The 25,022-nt window shown below is 48.7% G+C and overlaps 2 protein-coding genes across 2 annotated transcripts in view; both read left to right on the top strand.

Moving 5' to 3' along the window:
* Positions 1-308, top strand: part of LOC129843448 (fumarate hydratase, mitochondrial-like) — a 50,520-nt gene extending 50,212 nt beyond the window's left edge. The window contains exon 11 of the mRNA XM_055912161.1: positions 83-308. Within this exon, the coding sequence (XP_055768136.1) occupies positions 83-225 (143 nt within the window). The 3' untranslated portion in view covers positions 226-308. The remainder of the gene's footprint in view (positions 1-82) is intronic.
* A 10,132-nt stretch (positions 309-10,440) lies between these two features.
* The window catches only part of LOC129843451 (regulator of G-protein signaling 7-like), a 44,350-nt gene continuing 29,768 nt past the window's right edge, over positions 10,441-25,022 (top strand). Inside the window, exons 1-2 of the mRNA XM_055912162.1 lie at positions 10,441-10,787; positions 12,625-12,737. Coding sequence (XP_055768137.1) covers positions 12,660-12,737 — 78 coding nt within the window. The 5' untranslated portion in view covers positions 10,441-10,787; positions 12,625-12,659. The remainder of the gene's footprint in view (positions 10,788-12,624; positions 12,738-25,022) is intronic.

Consider the following 25,022-nt stretch of genomic DNA (forward strand, 5'->3'; position numbering starts at 1 on the left):
GTAGAATGTCATTGTTTGTCATCAGTCTTAACGACGCTTCAGTAGTGTAACGTCTGAATTCCTTCTCCCATCTTCTCAACAGGTTACGACAAAGCTGCTAAGATCGCCAAGACGGCCCACAAAGAGGGAGGAAACCTTAAGGAAACCGCTATCAAGCTGGGCTACCTGACGGCAGAAGAGTTTGACGCGTGGGTCAAGCCACATGAGATGCTGGGACCCAAGTAGAACATTACACACTGCAGAATGTCGATGGTTATAAATGTCTTTGTGTCTTTGTACAAATAAAATAAAACATGTTTTTGTTGGAACACATTGTATTTTATTTAAACTTTATTTTACCGGTTGACTGAGAACACATTGTCATTTATAGCAACGACTTGGGGAATAGTTACAGGGGGGGGTGGATGAGCCAATTAGATGTTCCGTTCCTCAGTGCAGGAACAGACAGGCCTGATCTATGGACAGATGACTGCTGATCGTGGACACACTTCGTAGTGTTTCCCAACCCTGGTCCTCCTGTACCCCCAACAGCCCAACCCTGGTCCTCCAGTACCCCCCAACCCTGGTCCTCCAGTACCCCCCAACAGCCCAACCCTGGTCCTCCAGTACCCCCCAACAGCCCAACCCTGGTCCTCCAGTACCCCCCAACAGCCCAACCCTGGTCCTCCAGTACCCCCCAACAGCCCAACCCTGGTCCTCCAGTACCCCCCAACAGCCCAACCCTGGTCCTCCAGTACCCCCCAACAGCCCAACCCTGGTCCTCCAGTACCCCCCAACAGCCCAACCCTGGTCCTCCAGTACCCCCCAACAGCCCAACCCTGGTCCTCCAGTACCCCCCAACAGCCCAACCCTGGTCCTCCAGTATCCCCCAACAGCCCAACCCTGGTCCTCCAGTACCCCCCAACCCTGGTCCTCCAGTACCCCCCAACCCTGGTCCTCCAGTACCCCCCAACAGCCCAACCCTGGTCCTCCAGTACCCCCCAACAGCCCAACCCTGGTCCTCCAGTACCCCCCAACAGCCCAACGCTGGTCCTCCAGTACCCCCCAACAGCCCAACCCTGGTCCTCCAGTACCCCCCAACAGCCCAACCCTGGTCCTCCAGTACCCCCCAACAGCCCAACCCTGGTCCTCCAGTACCCCCCAACAGCCCAACCCTGGTCCTCCAGTACCCCCCAACAGCCCAACCCTGGTCCTCCAGTACCCCCCAACAGCCCAACCCTGGTCCTCCAGTACCCCCCAACAGCCCAACCCTGGTCCTCCAGTACCCCCCAACAGCCCAACCCTGGTCCTCCAGTACCCCCCAACAGCCCAACCCTGGTCCTCCAGTACCCCCCAACAGCCCAACCCTGGTCCTCCAGTACCCCCCAACAGCCCAACCCTGGTCCTCCAGTACCCCCCAACAGCCCAACCCTGGTCCTCCAGTACCCCCCAACAGCCCAACCCTGGTCCTCCAGTACCCCCCAACAGCCCAACCCTGGTCCTCCAGTACCCCCCAACAGCCCAACCCTGGTCCTCCAGTACCCCCCAACAGCCCAACCCTGGTCCTCCAGTACCCCCCAACAGCCCAACCCTGGTCCTCCAGTACCCCCCAACAGCCCAACCCTGGTCCTCCAGTACCCCCCAACAGCCCAACCCTGGTCCTCCAGTACCCCCCAACAGCCCAACCCTGGTCCTCCAGTACCCCCCAACAGCCCAACCCTGGTCCTCCAGTACCCCCCAACAGCCCAACCCTGGTCCTCCAGTACCCCCCAACAGCCCAACCCTGGTCCTCCAGTACCCCCCAACAGCCCAACCCTGGTCCTCCAGTACCCCCCAACAGCCCAACCCTGGTCCTCCAGTACCCCCCAACAGCCCAACCCTGGTCCTCCAGTACCCCCCAACAGCCCAACCCTGGTCCTCCAGTACCCCCCAACAGCCCAACCCTGGTCCTCCAGTACCCCCCAACAGCCCAACCCTGGTCCTCCAGTACCCCCCAACAGCCCAACCCTGGTCCTCCAGTACCCCCCAACAGCCCAACCCTGGTCCTCCAGTACCCCCCAACAGCCCAACCCTGGTCCTCCAGTACCCCCCAACAGCCCAACCCTGGTCCTCCAGTACCCCCCAACAGCCCAACCCTGGTCCTCCAGTACCCCCCAACAGCCCAACCCTGGTCCTCCAGTACCCCCCAACAGCCCAACCCTGGTCCTCCAGTACCCCCCAACAGCCCAACCCTGGTCCTCCAGTACCCCCCAACAGCCCAACCCTGGTCCTCCACTACCCCCCAACAGCCCAACCCTGGTCCTCCAGTACCCCCAAACAGCCCAACCCTGGTCCTCCAGTACCCCCCAACAGCCCAACCCTGGTCCTCCAGTACCCCCCAACCCTGGTCCTCCAGTACCCCCAACAGCCCAACCCTGGTCCTCCAGTACCCCCCAACCCTGGTCCTCCAGTACCCCCCCAACAGCCAACCCTGGTCCTCCAGTACCCCCAACAGCCAAACCCTGGTCCTCCAGTACCCCCAACAGCCAAACCCTGGTCCTCCAGTACCCCCCAACAGCCCAACCCTGGTCCTCCACTACCCCCCAACAGCCCAACCCTGGTCCTCCAGTACCCCCCAACCCTGGTCCTCCAGTACCCCCCAACAGCCCAACCCTGGTCCTCCAGTACCCCCAACAGCCCAACCCTGGTCCTCCAGTACCCCCCAACCCTGGTCCTCCAGTACCCCCCAACAGCCAACCCTGGTCCTCCAGTACCCCCCAACAGCCAACCCTGGTCCTCCAGTACCCCCAACAGCCAAACCCTGGTCCTCCAGTACCCCCAACAGCCAAACCCTGGTCCTCCAGTACCCCCCAACAGCCCAACCCTGGTCCTCCAGTACCCCCCAACAGCCCAACCCTGGTCCTCCAGTACCCCCCAACAGCCCAACCCTGGTCCTCCAGTACCCCCCAACAGCCCAACCCTGGTCCTCCAGTACCCCCCAACAGCCCAACCCTGGTCCTCCAGTACCCCCCAACAGCCCAACCCTGGTCCTCCAGTACCCCCCAACAGCCCAACCCTGGTCCTCCAGTACCCCCCAACAGCCCAACCCTGGTCCTCCAGTACCCCCCAACAGCCCAACCCTGGTCCTCCAGTACCCCCCCAACAGCCCAACCCTGGTCCTCCAGTACCCCCCAACAGCCCAACCCTGGTCCTCCAGTACCCCCCAACAGCCCAACCCTGGTCCTCCAGTACCCCCCAACAGCCCAACCCTGGTCCTCCAGTACCCCCCAACAGCCCAACCCTGGTCCTCCAGTACCCCCCAACAGCCCAACCCTGGTCCTCCAGTACCCCCCAACAGCCCAACCCTGGTCCTCCAGTACCCCCCAACAGCCCAACCCTGGTCCTCCAGTACCCCCCAACAGCCCAACCCTGGTCCTCCAGTACCCCCCAACAGCCCAACCCTGGTCCTCCAGTACCCCCCAACAGCCCAACCCTGGTCCTCCAGTACCCCCCAACAGCCCAACCCTGGTCCTCCAGTACCCCCCAACCCTGGTCCTCCAGTACCCCCCAACAGCCCAACCCTGGTCCTCCAGTACCCCCCAACCCTGGTCCTCCAGTACCCCCAACCGCCCAACCCTGGTCCTCCAGTACCCCCCAACAGCCCAACCCTGGTCCTCCAGTACCCCCCAACAGCCCAACCCTGGTCCTCCAGTACCCCCCAACAGCCCAACCCTGGTCCTCCAGTACCCCCCAACAGCCCAACCCTGGTCCTCCAGTACCCCCCAACAGCCCAACCCTGGTCCTCCAGTACCCCCCAACAGCCCAACCCTGGTCCTCCAGTACCCCCCAACCGCCCAACCCTGGTCCTCCAGTACCCCCCAACAGCCCAACCCTGGTCCTCCAGTACCCCCCAACAGCCCAACCCTGGTCCTCCAGTACCCCCCAACAGCCCAACCCTGGTCCTCCAGTACCCCCAACAGCCCAACCCTGGTCCTCCAGTACCCCCCAACCCTGGTCCTCCAGTACCCCCCAACAGCCCAACCCTGGTCCTCCAGTACCCCCCAACAGCCCAACCCTGGTCCTCCAGTACCCCCCAACAGCCCAACCCTGGTCCTCCAGTACCCCCCAACAGCCCAACCCTGGTCCTCCAGTACCCCCCAACAGCCCAACCCTGGTCCTCCAGTACCCCCCAACAGCCCAACCCTGGTCCTCCAGTACCCCCCAACAGCCCAACCCTGGTCCTCCAGTACCCCCCAACAGCCCAACCCTGGTCCTCCAGTGCCCCCCAACCCTGGTCCTCCAGTACCCTCAACAGCCCAACCCTGGTCCTCCAGTACCCCCCAACAGCCCAACCCTGGTCCTCCAGTACCCCCAACCCTGGTCCTCCAGTACCCCCCAACAGCCCAACCCTGGTCCTCCAGTACCCCCAACCCTGGTCCTCCAGTACCCCCAACCCTGGTCCTCCAGTACCCCCCAACAGCCCAACCCTGGTCCTCCAGTACCCCTCAACCGCCCAACCCTGGTCCTCCAGTACCCCCAACCGCCCAACCCTGGTCCTCCAGTACCCCCCAACAGCCCAACCCTGGTCCTCCAGTACCCCCAACCGCCCAACCCTGGTCCTCCAGTACCCCCCAACAGCCCAACCCTGGTCCTCCAGTACCCCCCAACAGCCCAACCCTGGTCCTCCAGTACCCCCCAACAGCCCAACCCTGGTCCTCCAGTACCCCCCAACAGCCCAACCCTGGTCCTCCAGTACCCCCCAACAGCCCAACCCTGGTCCTCCAGTACCCCCCAACAGCCCAACCCTGGTCCTCCAGTACCCCCCAACCGCCCAACCCTGGTCCTCCAGTACCCCCCAACAGCCCAACCCTGGTCCTCCAGTACCCCCCAACAGCCCAACCCTGGTCCTCCAGTACCCCCCAACAGCCCAACCCTGGTCCTCCAGTACCCCCAACAGCCCAACCCTGGTCCTCCAGTACCCCCCAACCCTGGTCCTCCAGTACCCCCCAACAGCCCAACCCTGGTCCTCCAGTACCCCCCAACCCTGGTCCTCCAGTACCCCCCAACAGCCCAACCCTGGTCCTCCAGTACCCCCCAACCCTGGTCCTCCAGTACCCCCCAACAGCCCAACCCTGGTCCTCCAGTACCCCCCAACCGTGGTCCTCCAGTACCCCCCAACCCTGGTCCTCCAGTACCCTCAACAGCCCAACCCTGGTCCTCCAGTACCCCCAACAGCCCAACCCTGGTCCTCCAGTACCCCCCAACCCTGGTCCTCCAGTACCCCCCAACCCTGGTTCTCCAGTACCCCCAACAGAAGACAGCTTTTTTGTAACCCTGGACAAGCACACCCGAAGCAACTTGCCATCAAGCCTTCAATGAGGTGTGTTTATCAAGGGCCGCAACTCAAACATCTAACCTCAAATAACCCCGTGTTCATAAACATGGATATCAACTGTGCCACTTCTGCATGCTTTTGTGGTACAGTAGAAGCTGTGGGTTCGGCGACCACCACCGATGAGCTCCCTCTCCGTCTGTCTCATTACACTATAAATCAGAGCCGGCGTCAGACGATCAGCTCGGGGGGGGGGGGAATCACATTTTCAACATTTTGATGACATTTTCCCACCAACAGGTTTCTGTGACAATGCAACCCAATAAACAAAGCATCCTGACTTCAATATCATGGTTTGTGTGTTTCAACACCACAATAAATAGACAAGGTGGACAAACAGAACATTCCTCCCTACCTCGTAGTCTTACCCAGTATCTAAGGCTTGGCTTGACAATCTCTGAAAGTCATTAAACTTTTAGGTGTTTTGTAAGAGCTGTCTTTCTATTCATCAATTGGCTACTGCACAGTTTGGATTGATTAATTAATAAATTGATTGATATTATTTGTCAGTAAAAAAAAACATATATTTTTAAAGTGACTGGGAACTTATTTCCATTGTGGTCCCTATTTTTTACAAAGATACATATACAACTACATAGATTAATTTACAATTACATAGATACATACAGTTGAAGTCGGAAGTTTACATCCACTTAGGTTGGAGTCATTAAAACTCGTTTTTCAACCACTCCACAAATGTATTGTTAACAAACTATAGTTTTGGAAAGTCAGTTAGGACATCTACTTTGTGCATGACACAAGTACTTCATCCAACAATTGTTTACAGACAGATAATTTCACTTATAATTCACAGTATCACAATTCCAGTGAGTCAGAAGTTTACATACATTAAGATGACTGTGCCTTTAAACAGCTTGGAAAATTCCGGAAAATGATGTCATGGCTTTAGAAGCTTCAGATAGGCTAATTGACGTCATTTGAGTCAATTGGAGGTGTACCTGTGGATGTATTTCAAGGCCTACCTTCAATCTCAGTGTCTCTTTACTTGACATCATGGGAAAATCCAAAGAAATCAACCAAGACCACAGTAAAAAGTGTATGTAAACTTCCGACTTCAACTGTTCCTGTCAGCACCATAATCCTACTACCTCTCTGGTCTGGACTAACTAATGGGGACATAGACCTGGACTAACTAATGGGGACATAGACCTGGACTAACTAATGGGGATATAGACCTGGACTAACTAATGGGGATATAGACCTGGACTAACTAATGGGGACATAGACCTGGACTAACTAATGGGGATATAGACCTGGACTAACTAATGGGGACATAGACCTGGACTAACTAATGGGGATATAGACCTGGACTAACTAATGGGGACATAGACCTGGACTAACTAATGGGGATATAGACCTGTCTGTCACCACCGTAATCCTACTACCTCTCTGGTCTGGACTAACTAATGGGGATATAGACCTGGACTAACTAATGGGGATATAGACCTGTCTGTCACCACCGTAATCCTACTACCTCTCTGGTCTGGACTAACTAATGGGGATATAGACCTGGACTAACTAATGGGGATATAGACCTGTCTGTCACCACCGTAATCCTACTACCTCTCTGGTCTGGACTAACTAATGGGGATATAGACCTGGACTAACTAATGGGGATATAGACCTGGACTAACTAATGGGGATATAGACCTGTCTGTCACCACCGTAATCCTACTACCTCTCTGGTCTGGACTAACTAATGGGGATATAGACCTGGACTAACTAATGGGGATATAGACCTGGACTAACTAATGGGGATATAGACCTGGACTAACTAATGGGGATATAGACCTGGACTAACTAATGGGGATATAGACCTGGACTAACTAAGGGGGATATAGACCTGGACAAACTAATGGGGATATAGACCTGGACTAACTAATGGGGATATAGACCTGGACTAACTAATGGGGATATAGACCTGGCTGTAAGCTTATTGAGACAGGGAGGCCTGTGTCCCAAATAGGGTTCTGTTCTAAAGTAGTGCACTATATAGGGAATAGGGCTGTAGTATAAAGTAGTGCACTATATAGGGAATAGGGCTGTAGTATAAAGTAGTGCACTATATAGGGAATAGGGCTGTAGTATAAAGTAGTGCACTATATAGGGCTGTAGTATAAAGTAGTGCACTATATAGGGAATAGGGCTGTAGTATAAAGTAGTGCACTATATAGGGAATAGGGCTGTAGTATAAAGTAGTGCACTATATAGGGAATAGGGCTGTAGTATAAAGTAGTGCACTATATAGGGAATAGGGCTGTAGTATAAAGTAGTGCACTTTACAGGGAATAGGGTTCCATTTAGGACAGAGAGGCGAGATGAGGAGAGTTAGAGTGACATGTAGGAGACCAGCAGGTATCTCCCCTGGGGAAGGACTTAGCTCAGACCTCCAGAGCCGTGGCAGCCTGGCTAAGGGCAGACACCCTGCCGACCTTAACTGCAACACAATTGGCACCCTATTCCCTATAGAGTACACTTCTTTTGACCACGAGCCGTAGGGCTCTGGAGAAAAGTATTCCACTGTATAGGGAATAGGGAGCCGTTTGGGACGCAGGCCCTGGCTCTGTTAGCTGGACCCCTGCTGAGATGTGTTGATTGTGGGCTAGCTGATTAGGAGAGGAGGCATTAGCAAGTCATGCCCTTTCTGGCAGAGGCTTGTTCATTAGTATGGAAACCAGGCTATAAGACCTGTTTCTCATTATCTGCCCTTAGCCACAACCACATGCATATTTCAACATCGATGCTTTATTCATTGACACAAAAGTCTGCAAATTGTCGTGTTCAGGTTATACTCAATCTGATGGTGTTTTTTCCCATTTGAAATATTTTAGCTTTTGGGGAGATGTCAAAGATTTCCTCGATTAGGTGGTAGAACGTTACACGGTGTGGATCCTACGTCTCAGGAACGTCTGGTGGATTAGGTGGTAGAACGTTACACGGTGTGGATCCTACGTCTCAGGAACGTCTGGTGGATTAGGTAGTAGAACGTTACACGGTGTGGATCCTACGTCTCAGGAACGTCTGGTGGATTAGGTAGTAGAACGTTACACGGTGTGGATCCTACGTCTCAGGAACGTCTGGTGGATTAGGTAGTAGAACGTTACACGGTGTGGATCCTACGTCTCAGGAACGTCTGGTGGATTAGGTAGTAGAACGTTACACGGTGTGGATCCTACGTCTCAGGAACGTCTGGTGGATTAGGTAGTAGAACGTTACACGGTGTGGATCCTACGTCTCAGGAACGTCTGGTGGATTAGGTAGTAGAACGTTACACGGTGTGGATCCTACGTCTCAGGAACGTCTGGTGGATTAGGTAGGAGAACGTACAGGGTGTGGATCCTACATCTCAGGAACGTCTGGTGGATTAGGTAGGAGAACGTACACGGTGTGATAGGACCATCTGGTTGATTGTGCATTCAACACACGAAGCAGTCAGTCCAGCAGGAGTCAATGAACTATTTGTCTTCCATCCTCAGGAGTCAATGAACTGTTTGTCTTCACTCATCAGGAGTCAATGAACTGTTTGTCTTCAAGACTCAGGAGTCAATGAACTGTTTGTCTTCAAGACTCAGGAGTCAATGAACTGTTTGTCTTCCATCCTCAGGAGTCAATGAACTGTTTGTCTTCAAGACTCAGGAGTCAATAAACAGTTTGTCTTCAAGACTCAGGAGTCAATGAACTGTTTGTTTTCAATCTTCAGGAGTCAATGAACTGTTTGTCTTCAAGACTCAGGAGTCAATGAACTGTTTGTCTTCAATCTTCAGGAGTCAATGAACTGTTTGTCTTCAATCTTCAGGAGTCAATGAACTGTTTGTCTTCAAGCTTCAGGAGTCTATGAACTGTTTGAGTTCACTTCCATTGTGTTAGTACAGATGATGACTCCAGCTAGACACAGGGGACATACTAACTAAGATGTACAGACAGTAAACTGTTTGATGATACCTTTATATAATTAATGTTTTCAGTGATTCGTATTGTGTTGAAACAGCGAAGGCCTTTACCCTTTTACAATCGATCATGTTAGTCATTTAGCCGATGCTCTTATCCAGAGAGACTTACAGTTAGTGCATTCCTCTTCAGACAGCCACCACATATCACACTCGTAGTGAGTCCATGTTTTCCTCAGTAAAATAGCTACCAGCAAAGTCAGAGCCAGTAAGAGGGAAAATAGTCAAGCTCGAGTGTTAGGTTACGAAATGCTTTTCAACATTTAAAAAATTTAATAAAAATGTGTACTCTTTTCCCTTTGAAAAGAGGGGAAAGATATCTTTCTTGATACATTTTCAGTATAACACCTTGGTCTACAAAAGAACATAATAAGCCATAAACCTTATCTATTGTTTATTGTAGAGGCAGTACTATTAGACTGTTACATTAATTTGTTCTTTGAGATATATGGCAGGAAGGCAGGTTGTGTGGAGAGGAGAGGGAGGACGGAGGTCGATGCCTTTTTAGCCGTGCAGTTGTCAAGGCGCTCGAGATTCCTGACACGTGATTGGCCAAGGAGTCGATGCGCGTCCACGTGCTAGTTATGAGCGCGCTCCCGCCAGCCCCGCGCCCGTCTGTAACAGAGAGGATGGTGAAGCGAGAGGGATAGCTGGGCCGCCAAACTGTCTTTTCCAGCAGGTGTCATTTTTTCGTTGTTTTCACTCACCGGTGAGGATCTTTTTATATGGAGGTCTATGAGAGGTTGTAAAATTTGTTTTAAAAAACACGTATGGCTTATTTGATCAAACAGACGTTTCTTCATGATGAGGTTATTACGAGTGTACTGATATAAGTAGGACACGAGACATCCGGGCAACTTTGAGAAAAAAACACTTTATATCGGAGTTGTGTCTGGTCGTCACTAGTTATCACAGCCACAAAGTCTTAAAAACCGCCCATGTGTACAATTTATCTTCTTAAAATGTGATTTTAAACCTAACCCTAGTCACACTGCTAACCTTATGCCTAACCTTAAATGAAGACCAAAAAGCTCAATTAATTTGTGATAGACGTTTTGACTTTGTGGCTTTGGTAACTATTGGAAACCGTTGTGCCTGTCGTTTACCTGCGTATCTGCACTGTCATTGGTTAGAATGGTCCCACCTGATCTTCACGCCTCCGGACTACCTTCCATTTTTGAGGACACTTATTTTCCATTGTTAGAGCGGCCACTTGATTATCTGTCCAATATAATAGATAATCTGTGCCTGACATCAAGCTCCGTTCGTGGTGTAGAGAGAAGAGAAGAGTAAAGAGGAGAGGACTGGTAGAGAGAGCGCCACAGTCTGACTGCAAGCATCGATAGAAAGAACGCCATATTTACATCATTTCCAATGAATTATCATCACATTCCTTCGACTGACAACTGACAACCTGATCTGACGGTCTCTATCGGAACACAGAGTCTTCCTCACGGGCTTTGATCGGGGTAGGATACACCTCAAATATCTCTCGTGGTTTAGCTAGCAACACGTCTTTGTTTTCTCCTCCGGGGAACGTACCGGGACAACAAATCTAGACCGGATAGCTGTACTAGTTGCATTGCGCGCCTCACTTTAGCTATAGGAGCTGTCCCAGGTCCTGGAACCGATAGTAGCTCCTAATATATTACTGGCGTTTCACCCCTTAGTTATTGAATAGATTCATGTGGGTGGCTTGCTACCCTGTGCATGTTGATACACTTAAAAGTTTCCGTTTTTAAAACCGACTAGGATACGGTCATTTAACATCATATTTGAATAAGGTGTCACCTCCTTCCTTGACGGTTCCATAACATCGATGTAAAATAAGTTGATTGCTCATTTTGAGAAGAAAAATAAGTATTGTGAGGGTTATCTACACTAAAGCTACGTTTTTTCACTGAAAGGTTCAGGATTTTACATGTTTTTATTCTGAAACTAGATATTTCCAAGACAAAATACCTGAATTGTAATCCTAAAATGAAACAGAAGAGTGATTGGGTGTAGGCTATCCGCAATAGTTAACAGAAGCTGGAGACTCACATCTCCCTCACTAGCTTTAAGCACCAGCTGTCAGAGCAGCTCACAGATCACTGCACCTGTACATAGCCCATCTGTAAATTGCCCATCTGTAAATTGCCCACCCAACTACCTCATCCCCCACACTGTTATTTATTTATTTTTTGCTCCTTTGCACCTCAATATCTCTACTTGCACATTCATCTTCTGCACATCTATCACTCCAGTGTTTATTTGCTAAATTGTAATTATTTTGCCACTATGGCCTATTTATTGCCTTACCTCCCTTGCACACACTGTACATAGATTTTTTCATTTTTCTTTTCAATGTTCTTTTTCTACTGTATTATTGACTGTATGTTTTGTTTATTCCATGTGTAACTCTGTGTTGTTGTATGTGTCGAATTGCTTTGCTTTATCTTGGCCAGGTCGCAGTTGTAAATGAGAACTTGTTCTCAACTAGCCTACCTGGTTAAATAAAGGTGTTCTCAACTAGCCTACCTGGTTAAATAAAGGTGTTCTCCACTAGCCTACCTGGTTAAATAAAGGTGTTCTCCACTAGCCTACCTGGTTAAATAAAGGTGTTCTCCACTAGCCTACCTGGTTAAATAAAGGTGTTCTCCACTAGCCTACCTGGTTAAATAAAGGTGTTCTCCACTAGCCTACCTGGTTAAATAAAGGTGTTCTCCACTAGCCTACCTGGTTAAATAAAGGTGTTCTCCACTTATCTACCTGGTTAAATAAAGGTGTTCTCCACTAGCCTACCTGGTTAAATAAAGGTGTTCTCCACTAGTCTACCTGGTCAAATAAAGGTGTTCTCAACTAGCCTACCTGGTTAAATAAAGGTGTTCTCCACTAGCCTACCTGGTTAAATAAAGGTGTTCTCCACTAGCCTACCTGGTTAAATAAAGGTGTTCTCCACTAGCCTACCTGGTTAAATAAAGGTGTTCTCCACTAGCCTACCTGGTTAAATAAAGGTGTTCTCCACTAGCCTACCTGGTTAAATAAAGGTGTTCTCCACTAGCCTACCTGGTTAAATAAAGGTGTTCTCCACTAGCCTACCTGGTTAAATAAAGGTGTTCTCCACTAGCCTACCTGGTTAAATAAAGGTGTTCTCCACTAGCCTACCTGGTTAAATAAAGGTGTTCTCCACTAGCCTACCTGGTTAAATAAAGGTGTTCTCCACTAGCCTACCTGGTTAAATAAAGGTGTTCTCCACTAGCCTACCTGGTTAAATAAAGGTGAAATAAAACAAAACATCTTCTCTTTCCCATCTCTCTCTTCCAGGAGCACTTCACACTGCCAGGAGATCACGTTAAGCCATGGCGCAGACAAACAGTTATAGTCAGAGCAGCAATGGAGTGGCTGATGAACCCCCCAACATGCTGGTCTACAGAAAGGTAAGAAAGGCATCTAATGTAAATATCCTAATGAGTTCTGATACCTCTCCTCCTAATGGGTTCTGCTACCTCTACTCCTAATGGGTTCTGATACCTCTCCTCCTAATGGGTTCTGATACCTCTCCTCCTAATGGGTTCTGATATCTCTCCTCCTAATGGGTTCTGATACCTCTACTCCTAATGGGTTCTGATACCTCTCCTCCTAATGAGTTCTGGTACCTCTCCTCCTAATGGGTTCTGATACCTCTCCTCCTAATGGGTTCTGATACCTCTCCTCCTAATGGGTTCTGATACCTCTCCTCCTAATGGGTTCTGATACCTCTCCTCCTAATGGGTTCTGATACCTCTCCTCCTAATGGGTTCTGATACCTCTCCTCCTAATGGGTTCTGGTACCTCTCCTCCTAATGGGTTCTGATACCTCTCCTCCTAATGGGTTCTGATACCTCTCCTCCTAATGGGTTCTGATGCCTCTCCTCCTAATGGGTTCTGATACCTCTCCTCCTAATGGGTTCTGATACCTCTCCTCCTAATGGGTTCTGATACCTCTCCTCCTAATGGGTTCTGATACCTCTCCTCCTAATGGGTTCTGATACCTCTCCTCCTAATGAGTTCTGATACCTCTCCTCCTAATGGGTTCTGATACCTCTCCTCCTAATGGGTTCTGATACCTCTCTTCCTAATGGGTTCTGATACCTCTCCTCCTAATGGGTTATGATACTTCTCCTCCTAATGGGTTCTGATACCTCTCCTCCTAATGGGTTCTGATACCTCTCCTCCTAATGGGTTCTGACACCTCTCCTCCTAATGAGTTCTGATACCTCTCCTCCTAATGGGTTCTGATACCTCTCCTCCTAATGGGTTCTGATACCTCTCCTCCTAATGGGTTCTGATACCTCTCCTCCTAATGGGTTCTGACACCTCTCCTCCTAATGGGTTCTGATACCTCTCCTCCTAATGGGTTCTGGTACCTCTCCTCCTAATGGGTTCTGATACCTCTCCTCCTAATGGGTTCTGGTACCTCTCCTCCTAATGGGTTCTGATACCTCTCCTCCTAATGGGTTCTGATACCTCTCCTCCTAATGAGTTCTGATACTTCTCCTCCTAATGGGTTCTGATACCTCTCCTCCTAATGGGTTCTGATACCTCTCCTCCTAATGAGTTCTGATACCTCTCCTCCTAATGGGTTCTGATACCTCTCCTCCTAATGGGTTCTGATACCTCTCCTCCTAATGGGTTATGATACTTCTCCTCCTAATGGGTTCTGATACCTCTCCTCCTAATGGGTTCTGATACCTCTCCTCCTAATGGGTTCTGATACCTCTCCTCCTAATGAGTTCTGATACCTCTCCTCATAATGGGTTATGATACCTCTCCTCCTAATGGGTTCTGATACCTCTCCTCCTAATGGGTTCTGAAACCTCTCCTCCTAATGGGTTCTGATACCTCTCCTCCTAATGGGTTCTGATACCTCTCCACCTAATGGGTTCTAATACCTCTCCTCCTAATGGGTTCTGGTACCTCTCCTCCTAATGGGTTCTGATATCTCTCCTCCTAATGGGTTCTGATACCTCTCCTCCTAATGGGTTCTGATACCTCTCCTCCTAATGGGTTCTGCTACCTCTCCTCCTAATGGGTTCTGATACCTCTCCTCCTAATGGGTTCTGGTACCTCTCCTCCTAATGGGTTCTGATACCTCTCCTCCTAATGGGTTCTGGTACCTCTCTTCCTAATGAGTTCTGATACCTCTCCTCCTAATGGGTTCTGCTACCTCTCCTCCTAATGGGTTCTGATACCTCTCCTCCTAATGGGTTCTGACACCTCTTCTCCTAATGGGTTCTGACACCTCTCCTCCTAATGGGTTCTGATACCTCTCCTCCTAATGGGTTCTGATACCTCTCCTCCTAATGGGTTCTGATACCTCTCCTCCTAATGGGTTCTGATGCCTCTCCTCCTAATGGGTTCTGGTACCTCTCCTCCTAATGGGTTCTGATACCTCTCCTCCTAATGAGTTCTGGTACCTCTCCTCCTAATGGGTTCTGATACCTCTCCTCCTAATGGGTTCTGATACCTCTCCTCCTAATGGGTTCTGATACCTCTCCTCCTAATGGGTTCTGGTACCTCTCCTCCTAATGGGTTCTGATACCTCTCCTCCTAATGGGTTCTGATACCTCTCCTCCTAATGGGTTCTGATACCTCTCCTAATGGGTTCTGATACCTCTCCTCCTAATGGGTTCTGATACCTCTCCTCCTAATGGGTTCTGATACCTCTCCTAAGGGGTTCTGGTACCTCTCCTCCTAATGGGTTCTGATACCTCTCCTCCTAATGGGTTCTGATGCCTCTCCTCCTAATGGGTTCTGATACCTCTCCTCCTAATGGGTTCTGATACCTCTCCTCCTAATGGGTTCTGGTACCTCTCCTCCTAATGGGTTCTGCTACCTCTCCTCCTAATGGGTTCTGCTACCTCTCCTCCTAATGGGTTCTGGTACCTCTCCTCCTAATGGGTTCTGGTACCTCTCCTCCTAATGGGTTCTGCTACCTCTCCTTCTAATGGGTTCTGCTACCTCTCCTCCTAATGGGTTCTGATACCTCTCCTCCTAATGGGTTCTGGTACCTCTCCTCCTAATGGGTTCTGATACCTCTCCTCCTAATGGGTTCTGATACCTCTCCTCCTAATGGGTTCTGATACCTCTCCTCCTAATGGGTTCTGATACCTCTCCTCCTAATGGGTTCTGATACCTCTCCTCCTAATGGGTTCTGATACCTCTCCTCCTAATGGGTTCTGATACTTCTCCTCCTAATGGGTTCTGATATCTCTCCTCCTAATGGGTTCTGATACCTCTCCTAATGAGTTCTGACACCTCTCCTCCTAATGGGTTCTGATACCTCTCCCCCTAATGTGTTCTAATACTTCTCCTCCTAATTGGTTCTGATACTTCTCCTCCTAATGGGTTCTGATACTTCTCCTCCTAATGGGTTCTGATACCTCTCCTCCTAATGGGTTCTGATACCTCTCCTCCTAATGGGTTTTGATACCTCTCCTCCTAATGGGGTTCTGTTACCTCTCCTCCTAATGGGTTCTGGTACCTCTCCTCCTAATGGGTTCTGATACCTCTCCTCCTAATGGGTTCTGGTACCTCTCCTCCTAATGGGTTCTGACACCTCTCCTCCTAATGGGTTCTGACACCTCTCCTCCTAATGGGTTCTGATACCTCTCCTCCTAATGGGTTCTGATACCTCTCTTCCTAATGGGTTCTGGTACCTCTCCTCCTAATGGGTTCTGGTACCTCTCCTCCTAATGGGTTCTGGTACCTCTCCTCCTAATGGGTTCTGGTACCTCTCCTCCTAATGGGTTCTGATACCTCTCCTCCTAATGGGTTCTGGTACCTCTTAATGGGTTCTGATACCTCTCCTCCTAATGGGCTCTGATACCTCTCCTCCTACTGGGTTCTGATACCTCTCCTCCTAATGGGTTCTGATACCTCTCCTCAGTCCCCGACCCAGATTGTTCAGGTGGTGGGTGTTGGTACTCTCTCCATAATGGAATGATAACTCGTTGCCTTCTATGGATGGTCGTGTTTTGGATACCATACCATAGAATCAGGAGTTGCATGATTACCTCTACAACAGTGACTGTCCCATGATTACCTCTACAACAGTGACTGTCCCATGGTTACCACTACAACAGTGACTGTCCCATGATTACCACTACAACAGTGACTGTCCCATGATTACCAATACAACAGTGACTGTCCCATGATTACCACTATAACAGTGACTGTCCCATGATTACCTCTACAACAGTGACTGTCCCATAATCACCTCTACAACAGTGACTGTCCCATGATTACCTCTACAACAGTGACTGTCCCATGATTACCAAAGCAACGGTGACTGTCCCATGATTACCTCTACAACAGAGACTGTCCCATGATCACCTCTACAACAGTGACTGTCCCATGATTACCAAAGCAACAGTGACTGTCCCATGATTACCTCTACAACGGTGACTGTCCCATGATTACCTCTACAACAGAGACTGTCCCATGATCACCACTACAACAGAGACTGTCCCATGATCACCTCTACAACAGTGACTGTCCCATGATTACCAAAGCAACAGTGACTGTCCCATGATTACCTCTACAACAGAGACTGTCCCATGATCACCTCTACAACAGTGACTGTCCCATGATCACCTCTACAACAGCGACTGTCCCATGATTACCACTACAACAGTGACTGTCTCATGATTACCTCTACAACAGTGACTGTCCCATGATCACCTCTACAACAGTGACTGTCCCATGATTACCTCTACAACAGTGACTGTCCCATGATCACCTCTACAACAGTGACTGTCCCATGATTACCTCTACAACAGTGACTGTCCCATGGTTACCACTACAACAGTGACTGTCCCATGATTACCACTACAACAGTGACTGTCCCATGATTACCTCTACAACAGTGACTGTCCCATGATCACCTCTACAACAGTGACTGTCCCATGATCACCACTACAACAGAGACTGTCCCATGATTACTAATACAACAGTGACTGTCCCATGATTACCACTATAACAGTGACTGTCCCATGATTACCTCTACAACAGTGACTGTCCCATGATTACCTCTACAACAGTGACTGTCCCATGATTACCTCTACAACAGTGACTGTCCCATAATCACCTCTACAACAGTGACTGTCCCATGATTACCACTACAACAGAGACTGTCCCATGATTACCAATACAACAGTGACTGTCCCATGATTACCACTATAACAGTGACTGTCCCATGATTACCTCTACAACAGTGACTGTCCCATGATTACCTCTACAACAGTGACTGTCCCATGATTACCACTACAACAGTGACTGTCCCATGATTACCTCTACAACAGTGACTGTCCCATGATTACCTCTACAACAGTGACTGTCCCATGATTACCACTACAACAGTGACTGTCCCATGATTACCTCTACAACAGTGACTGTCCCATGATTACCAAAGCAACAGTGACTGTCCCATGATTACCAATACAACAGTGACTGTCCCATGATTACCTCTACAACGGTGACTGTCCCATGATTACCTCTACAACAGAGACTGTCCCATGATCACCTCTACAACAGTGACTGTCCCATGATTACCAAAGCAACAGTGACTGTCCCATGATTACCAATACAACAGTGACTGTCCCATGATTACCTCTACAACAGAGACTGTCCCATGATCACCTCTACAACAGTGACTGTCCCATGATTACCAAAGCAACAGTGACTGTCCCATGATTACCAATACAACAGTGACTGTCCCATGATTACCTCTACAACAGTGACTGTCCCATGATTACCTCTACAACAGTGACTGTCCCATGATTACCAACAGTGACTGTCCCATGATCACCTCTACAACAGTGACTGTCCCATGATCACCTCTACAACAGTGACTGTCCCATGATTACCTCTACAACAGTGACTGTCCCATGATTACCTCTACAACAGTGACTGTCCCATGATTACCACCACAACAGTGACTGTCCCATGATCACCTCTACAATAGTGACTGTCCCATGATTACCTCTACAACAGTGACTGTCCCATGATTACCACTACAACAGTGACTGTCCCATGATTACCTCTACAACAGTGACTGTCCCATGATCACCTCTACAACAGTGACTGTCCCATGATTACCTCTACAACGGTGACTGTCCCATGGTTACCACTACAACAGTGACTGTCCCATGATTACCACCACAACAGTGACTGTCCCATGATCACCTCTACAACAGTGACTGTCCCATGATCACCTCTACAACAGTGACTGTCCCATGATCACCTCTACAACAGTGACTGTCCCATGATCACCTCTACAACAGTGACTGTCCCATGATTACCTCTACAACAGTGACTGTCCCATGATTACCACTACAACAGTGACTGTCCCATAATCACCTCTACAACAGTGACTGTCCCATGATTACCTCTACAACAGTGACTGTCCCATGATTACCTCTACAACAGTGACTGTCCCATGATCACCTCTACAACAGTGACTGTCCCATGATTACCTCTACAACAGTGACTGTCCCATGGTTACCACTACAACAGTGACTGTCCCATGATTACCACTACAACAGTGACTGTCCCATGATTACCACCACAACAGTGACTGTCCCATGATTACCTCTACAACAGTGACTGTCCCATGATTACCTCTACAACAGTGACTGTCCCATGATTACCTCTACAACAGTGACTGTCCCATGATCACCACTACAACAGTGACTGTCCCATGATTACCTCTACAACAGTGACTGTCCCATGATTACCTCTACAACAGTGACTGTCCCATGATTACCTCTACAACAGTGACTGTCCCATGATTACCAAAGCAACAGTGACTGTCCCATGATTACCAATACAACAGTGACTGTCCCATGATCACCTCTACAACAGTGACTGTCCCATGATTACCACTACAACAGTGACTGTCCCATGATTACCTCTACAACAGTGACTGTCCCATGATTACCTCTACAACAGTGACTGTCCCATGATTACCACCACAACAGTGACTGTCCCATGATCACCTCTACAATAGTGACTGTCCCATGATTACCTCTACAACAGTGACTGTCCCATGATTACCACTACAACAGTGACTGTCCCATGATTACCTCTACAACAGTGACTGTCCCATGATTACCACTACAACAGTGACTGTCCCATGATCACCTCTACAACAGTGACTGTCCCATGATTACCTCTACAACAGTGACTGTCCCATGATTACCTCTACAACAGTGACTGTCCCATGATCACCACTACAACAGAGACTGTCCCATGATCACCTCTACAACAGTGACTGTCCCATGATTACCTCTACAACAGTGACTGTCCCATGATCACCTCTACAACAGTGACTGTCCCATGATTACCTCTACAACAGTGACTGTCCCATGATTACCTCTACAACAGTGACTGTCCCATGATCACCACTACAACAGAGACTGTCCCATGATCACCTCTACAACAGTGACTGTCCCATGATTACCTCTACAACAGTGACTGTCCCATGATTACCACTACAACAGTGACTGTCCCATGATTACCACTACAACAGTGACTGTCCCATGATTACCACTACAACAGTGACTGTCCCATGATTACCTCTACAACAGTGACTGTCCCATGATTACCACTACAACAGTGACTGTCCCATGATCACCTCTACAACAGTGACTGTCCCATGATTACCAATACAACAGTGACTGTCCCATGATTACCAATACAACAGTGACTGTCCCATGATCACCACTACAACAGTGACTGTCCCATGATTACCACTACAACAGTGACTGTCCCATGATTACCACTACAACAGTGACTGTCCCATGATTACCTCTACAACAGTGACTGTCCCATGATTACCTCTACAACAGTGACTGTCCCATGATTACCAACGCAACAGTGACTGTCCCATGATTACCAATACAACAGTGACTGTCCCATGATTACCTCTACAACAGTGACTGTCCCATGATCACCTCTACAACAGTGACTGTCCCATGATTACCTCTACAACAGTGACTGTCCCATGACTACCAAAGCAACAGTGACTGTCCCATGATTACCAAAGCAACAGTGACTGTCCCATGATTACCAATACAACAGTGACTGTCCCATGATTACCTCTACAACAGTGACTGTCCCATGATTACCTCTACAACAGTGACTGTCCCATGATTACCAAAGCAACAGTGACTGTCCCATGATTACCACTACAACAGTGACTGTCCCATGATTACCACTACAACAGTGACTGTCCCATGATTACCACTACAACAGTGACTGACCCATGATTACCTCTACAACAGTGACTGTCCCATGATCACCTCTACAACAGTGACTGTCCCATGATTACCACTACAACAGTGACTGTCCCATGATCACCTCTACAACAGTGACTGTCCCATGATTACCTCTACAACAGTGACTGTCCCATGATCACCACTACAACAGTGACTGTCCCATGATCACCACTACAACAGTGACTGTCCCATGATCACCTCTACAACAGTGACTGACCCATGATTACCACTACAACAGTGACTGTCCCATGATTACCTCTACAACAGTGACTGTCCCATGATCACCTCTACAACAGTGACTGTCCCATGATTACCTCTACAACAGTGACTGTCCCATGATTACCAAAGCAACAGTGACTGTCCCATGATTACCAATACAACAGTGACTGTCCCATGATTACCTCTACAACAGTGACTGTCCCATGATTACCTCTACAACAGTGACTGTCCCATGATTACCAACAGTGACTGTCCCATGATCACCTCTACAACAGTGACTGTCCCATGATCACCTCTACAACAGTGACTGTCCCATGATTACCTCTACAACAGTGACTGTCCCATGATTACCTCTACAACAGTGACTGTCCCATGATTACCACCACAACAGTGACTGTCCCATGATCACCTCTACAATAGTGACTGTCCCATGATTACCTCTACAACAGTGACTGTCCCATGATTACCACTACAACAGTGACTGTCCCATGATTACCTCTACAACAGTGACTGTCCCATGATTACCAAAGCAACAGTGACTGTCCCATGATTACCAATACAACAGTGACTGTCCCATGATTACCTCTACAACGGTGACTGTCCCATGATTACCTCTACAACAGAGACTGTCCCATGATCACCTCTACAACAGTGACTGTCCCATGATTACCAAAGCAACAGTGACTGTCCCATGATTACCAATACAACAGTGACTGTCCCATGATTACCTCTACAACAGAGACTGTCCCATGATCACCTCTACAACAGTGACTGTCCCATGATTACCAAAGCAACAGTGACTGTCCCATGATTACCAATACAACAGTGACTGTCCCATGATTACCTCTACAACAGTGACTGTCCCATGATTACCTCTACAACAGTGACTGTCCCATGATTACCAACAGTGACTGTCCCATGATCACCTCTACAACAGTGACTGTCCCATGATCACCTCTACAACAGTGACTGTCCCATGATTACCTCTACAACAGTGACTGTCCCATGATTACCTCTACAACAGTGACTGTCCCATGATTACCACCACAACAGTGACTGTCCCATGATCACCTCTACAATAGTGACTGTCCCATGATTACCTCTACAACAGTGACTGTCCCATGATTACCACTACAACAGTGACTGTCCCATGATTACCTCTACAACAGTGACTGTCCCATGATCACCTCTACAACAGTGACTGTCCCATGATTACCTCTACAACGGTGACTGTCCCATGGTTACCACTACAACAGTGACTGTCCCATGATTACCACCACAACAGTGACTGTCCCATGATCACCTCTACAACAGTGACTGTCCCATGATCACCTCTACAACAGTGACTGTCCCATGATCACCTCTACAACAGTGACTGTCCCATGATCACCTCTACAACAGTGACTGTCCCATGATTACCTCTACAACAGTGACTGTCCCATGATTACCACTACAACAGTGACTGTCCCATAATCACCTCTACAACAGTGACTGTCCCATGATTACCTCTACAACAGTGACTGTCCCATGATTACCTCTACAACAGTGACTGTCCCATGATCACCTCTACAACAGTGACTGTCCCATGATTACCTCTACAACAGTGACTGTCCCATGGTTACCACTACAACAGTGACTGTCCCATGATTACCACTACAACAGTGACTGTCCCATGATTACCACCACAACAGTGACTGTCCCATGATTACCTCTACAACAGTGACTGTCCCATGATTACCTCTACAACAGTGACTGTCCCATGATTACCTCTACAACAGTGACTGTCCCATGATCACCACTACAACAGTGACTGTCCCATGATTACCTCTACAACAGTGACTGTCCCATGATTACCTCTACAACAGTGACTGTCCCATGATTACCTCTACAACAGTGACTGTCCCATGATTACCAAAGCAACAGTGACTGTCCCATGATTACCAATACAACAGTGACTGTCCCATGATCACCTCTACAACAGTGACTGTCCCATGATTACCACTACAACAGTGACTGTCCCATGATTACCTCTACAACAGTGACTGTCCCATGATTACCTCTACAACAGTGACTGTCCCATGATTACCACCACAACAGTGACTGTCCCATGATCACCTCTACAATAGTGACTGTCCCATGATTACCTCTACAACAGTGACTGTCCCATGATTACCACTACAACAGTGACTGTCCCATGATTACCTCTACAACAGTGACTGTCCCATGATTACCACTACAACAGTGACTGTCCCATGATCACCTCTACAACAGTGACTGTCCCATGATTACCTCTACAACAGTGACTGTCCCATGATTACCTCTACAACAGTGACTGTCCCATGATCACCACTACAACAGAGACTGTCCCATGATCACCTCTACAACAGTGACTGTCCCATGATTACCTCTACAACAGTGACTGTCCCATGATCACCTCTACAACAGTGACTGTCCCATGATTACCTCTACAACAGTGACTGTCCCATGATTACCTCTACAACAGTGACTGTCCCATGATCACCACTACAACAGAGACTGTCCCATGATCACCTCTACAACAGTGACTGTCCCATGATTACCTCTACAACAGTGACTGTCCCATGATTACCACTACAACAGTGACTGTCCCATGATTACCACTACAACAGTGACTGTCCCATGATTACCACTACAACAGTGACTGTCCCATGATTACCTCTACAACAGTGACTGTCCCATGATTACCACTACAACAGTGACTGTCCCATGATCACCTCTACAACAGTGACTGTCCCATGATTACCAATACAACAGTGACTGTCCCATGATTACCAATACAACAGTGACTGTCCCATGATCACCACTACAACAGTGACTGTCCCATGATTACCACTACAACAGTGACTGTCCCATGATTACCACTACAACAGTGACTGTCCCATGATTACCTCTACAACAGTGACTGTCCCATGATTACCTCTACAACAGTGACTGTCCCATGATTACCAACGCAACAGTGACTGTCCCATGATTACCAATACAACAGTGACTGTCCCATGATTACCTCTACAACAGTGACTGTCCCATGATCACCTCTACAACAGTGACTGTCCCATGATTACCTCTACAACAGTGACTGTCCCATGACTACCAAAGCAACAGTGAGTGTCCCATGATTACCAAAGCAACAGTGACTGTCCCATGATTACCAATACAACAGTGACTGTCCCATGATTACCTCTACAACAGTGACTGTCCCATGATTACCTCTACAACAGTGACTGTCCCATGATTACCAAAGCAACAGTGACTGTCCCATGATTACCACTACAACAGTGACTGTCCCATGATTACCACTACAACAGTGACTGTCCCATGATTACCACTACAACAGTGACTGACCCATGATTACCTCTACAACAGTGACTGTCCCATGATCACCTCTACAACAGTGACTGTCCCATGATTACCACTACAACAGTGACTGTCCCATGATCACCTCTACAACAGTGACTGTCCCATGATTACCTCTACAACAGTGACTGTCCCATGATCACCACTACAACAGTGACTGTCCCATGATCACCACTATAACAGTGACTGTCCCATGATCACCTCTACAACAGTGACTGACCCATGATTACCACTACAACAGTGACTGTCCCATGATTACCTCTACAACAGTGACTGTCCCATGATCACCTCTACAACAGTGACTGTCCCATGATTACCTCTACAACAGTGACTGTCCCATGATTACCAAAGCAACAGTGACTGTCCCATGATTACCAATACAACAGTGACTGTCCCATGATTACCTCTACAACAGTGACTGTCCCATGATTACCTCTACAACAGTGACTGTCCCATGATTACCAACAGTGACTGTCCCATGATCACCTCTACAACAGTGACTGTCCCATGATCACCTCTACAACAGTGACTGTCCCATGATTACCTCTACAACAGTGACTGTCCCATGATTACCTCTACAACAGTGACTGTCCCATGATTACCACCACAACAGTGACTGTCCCATGATCACCTCTACAATAGTGACTGTCCCATGATTACCTCTACAACAGTGACTGTCCCATGATTACCACTACAACAGTGACTGTCCCATGATTACCTCTACAACAGTGACTGTCCCATGATCACCTCTACAACAGTGACTGTCCCATGATTACCTCTACAACGGTGACT

The sequence above is a fragment of the Salvelinus fontinalis genome, unplaced genomic scaffold (genome assembly GCF_029448725.1).
Source record: "Salvelinus fontinalis isolate EN_2023a unplaced genomic scaffold, ASM2944872v1 scaffold_0137, whole genome shotgun sequence".
In the NCBI taxonomy this organism is placed as follows: Eukaryota; Metazoa; Chordata; class Actinopteri; order Salmoniformes; family Salmonidae; genus Salvelinus; species Salvelinus fontinalis.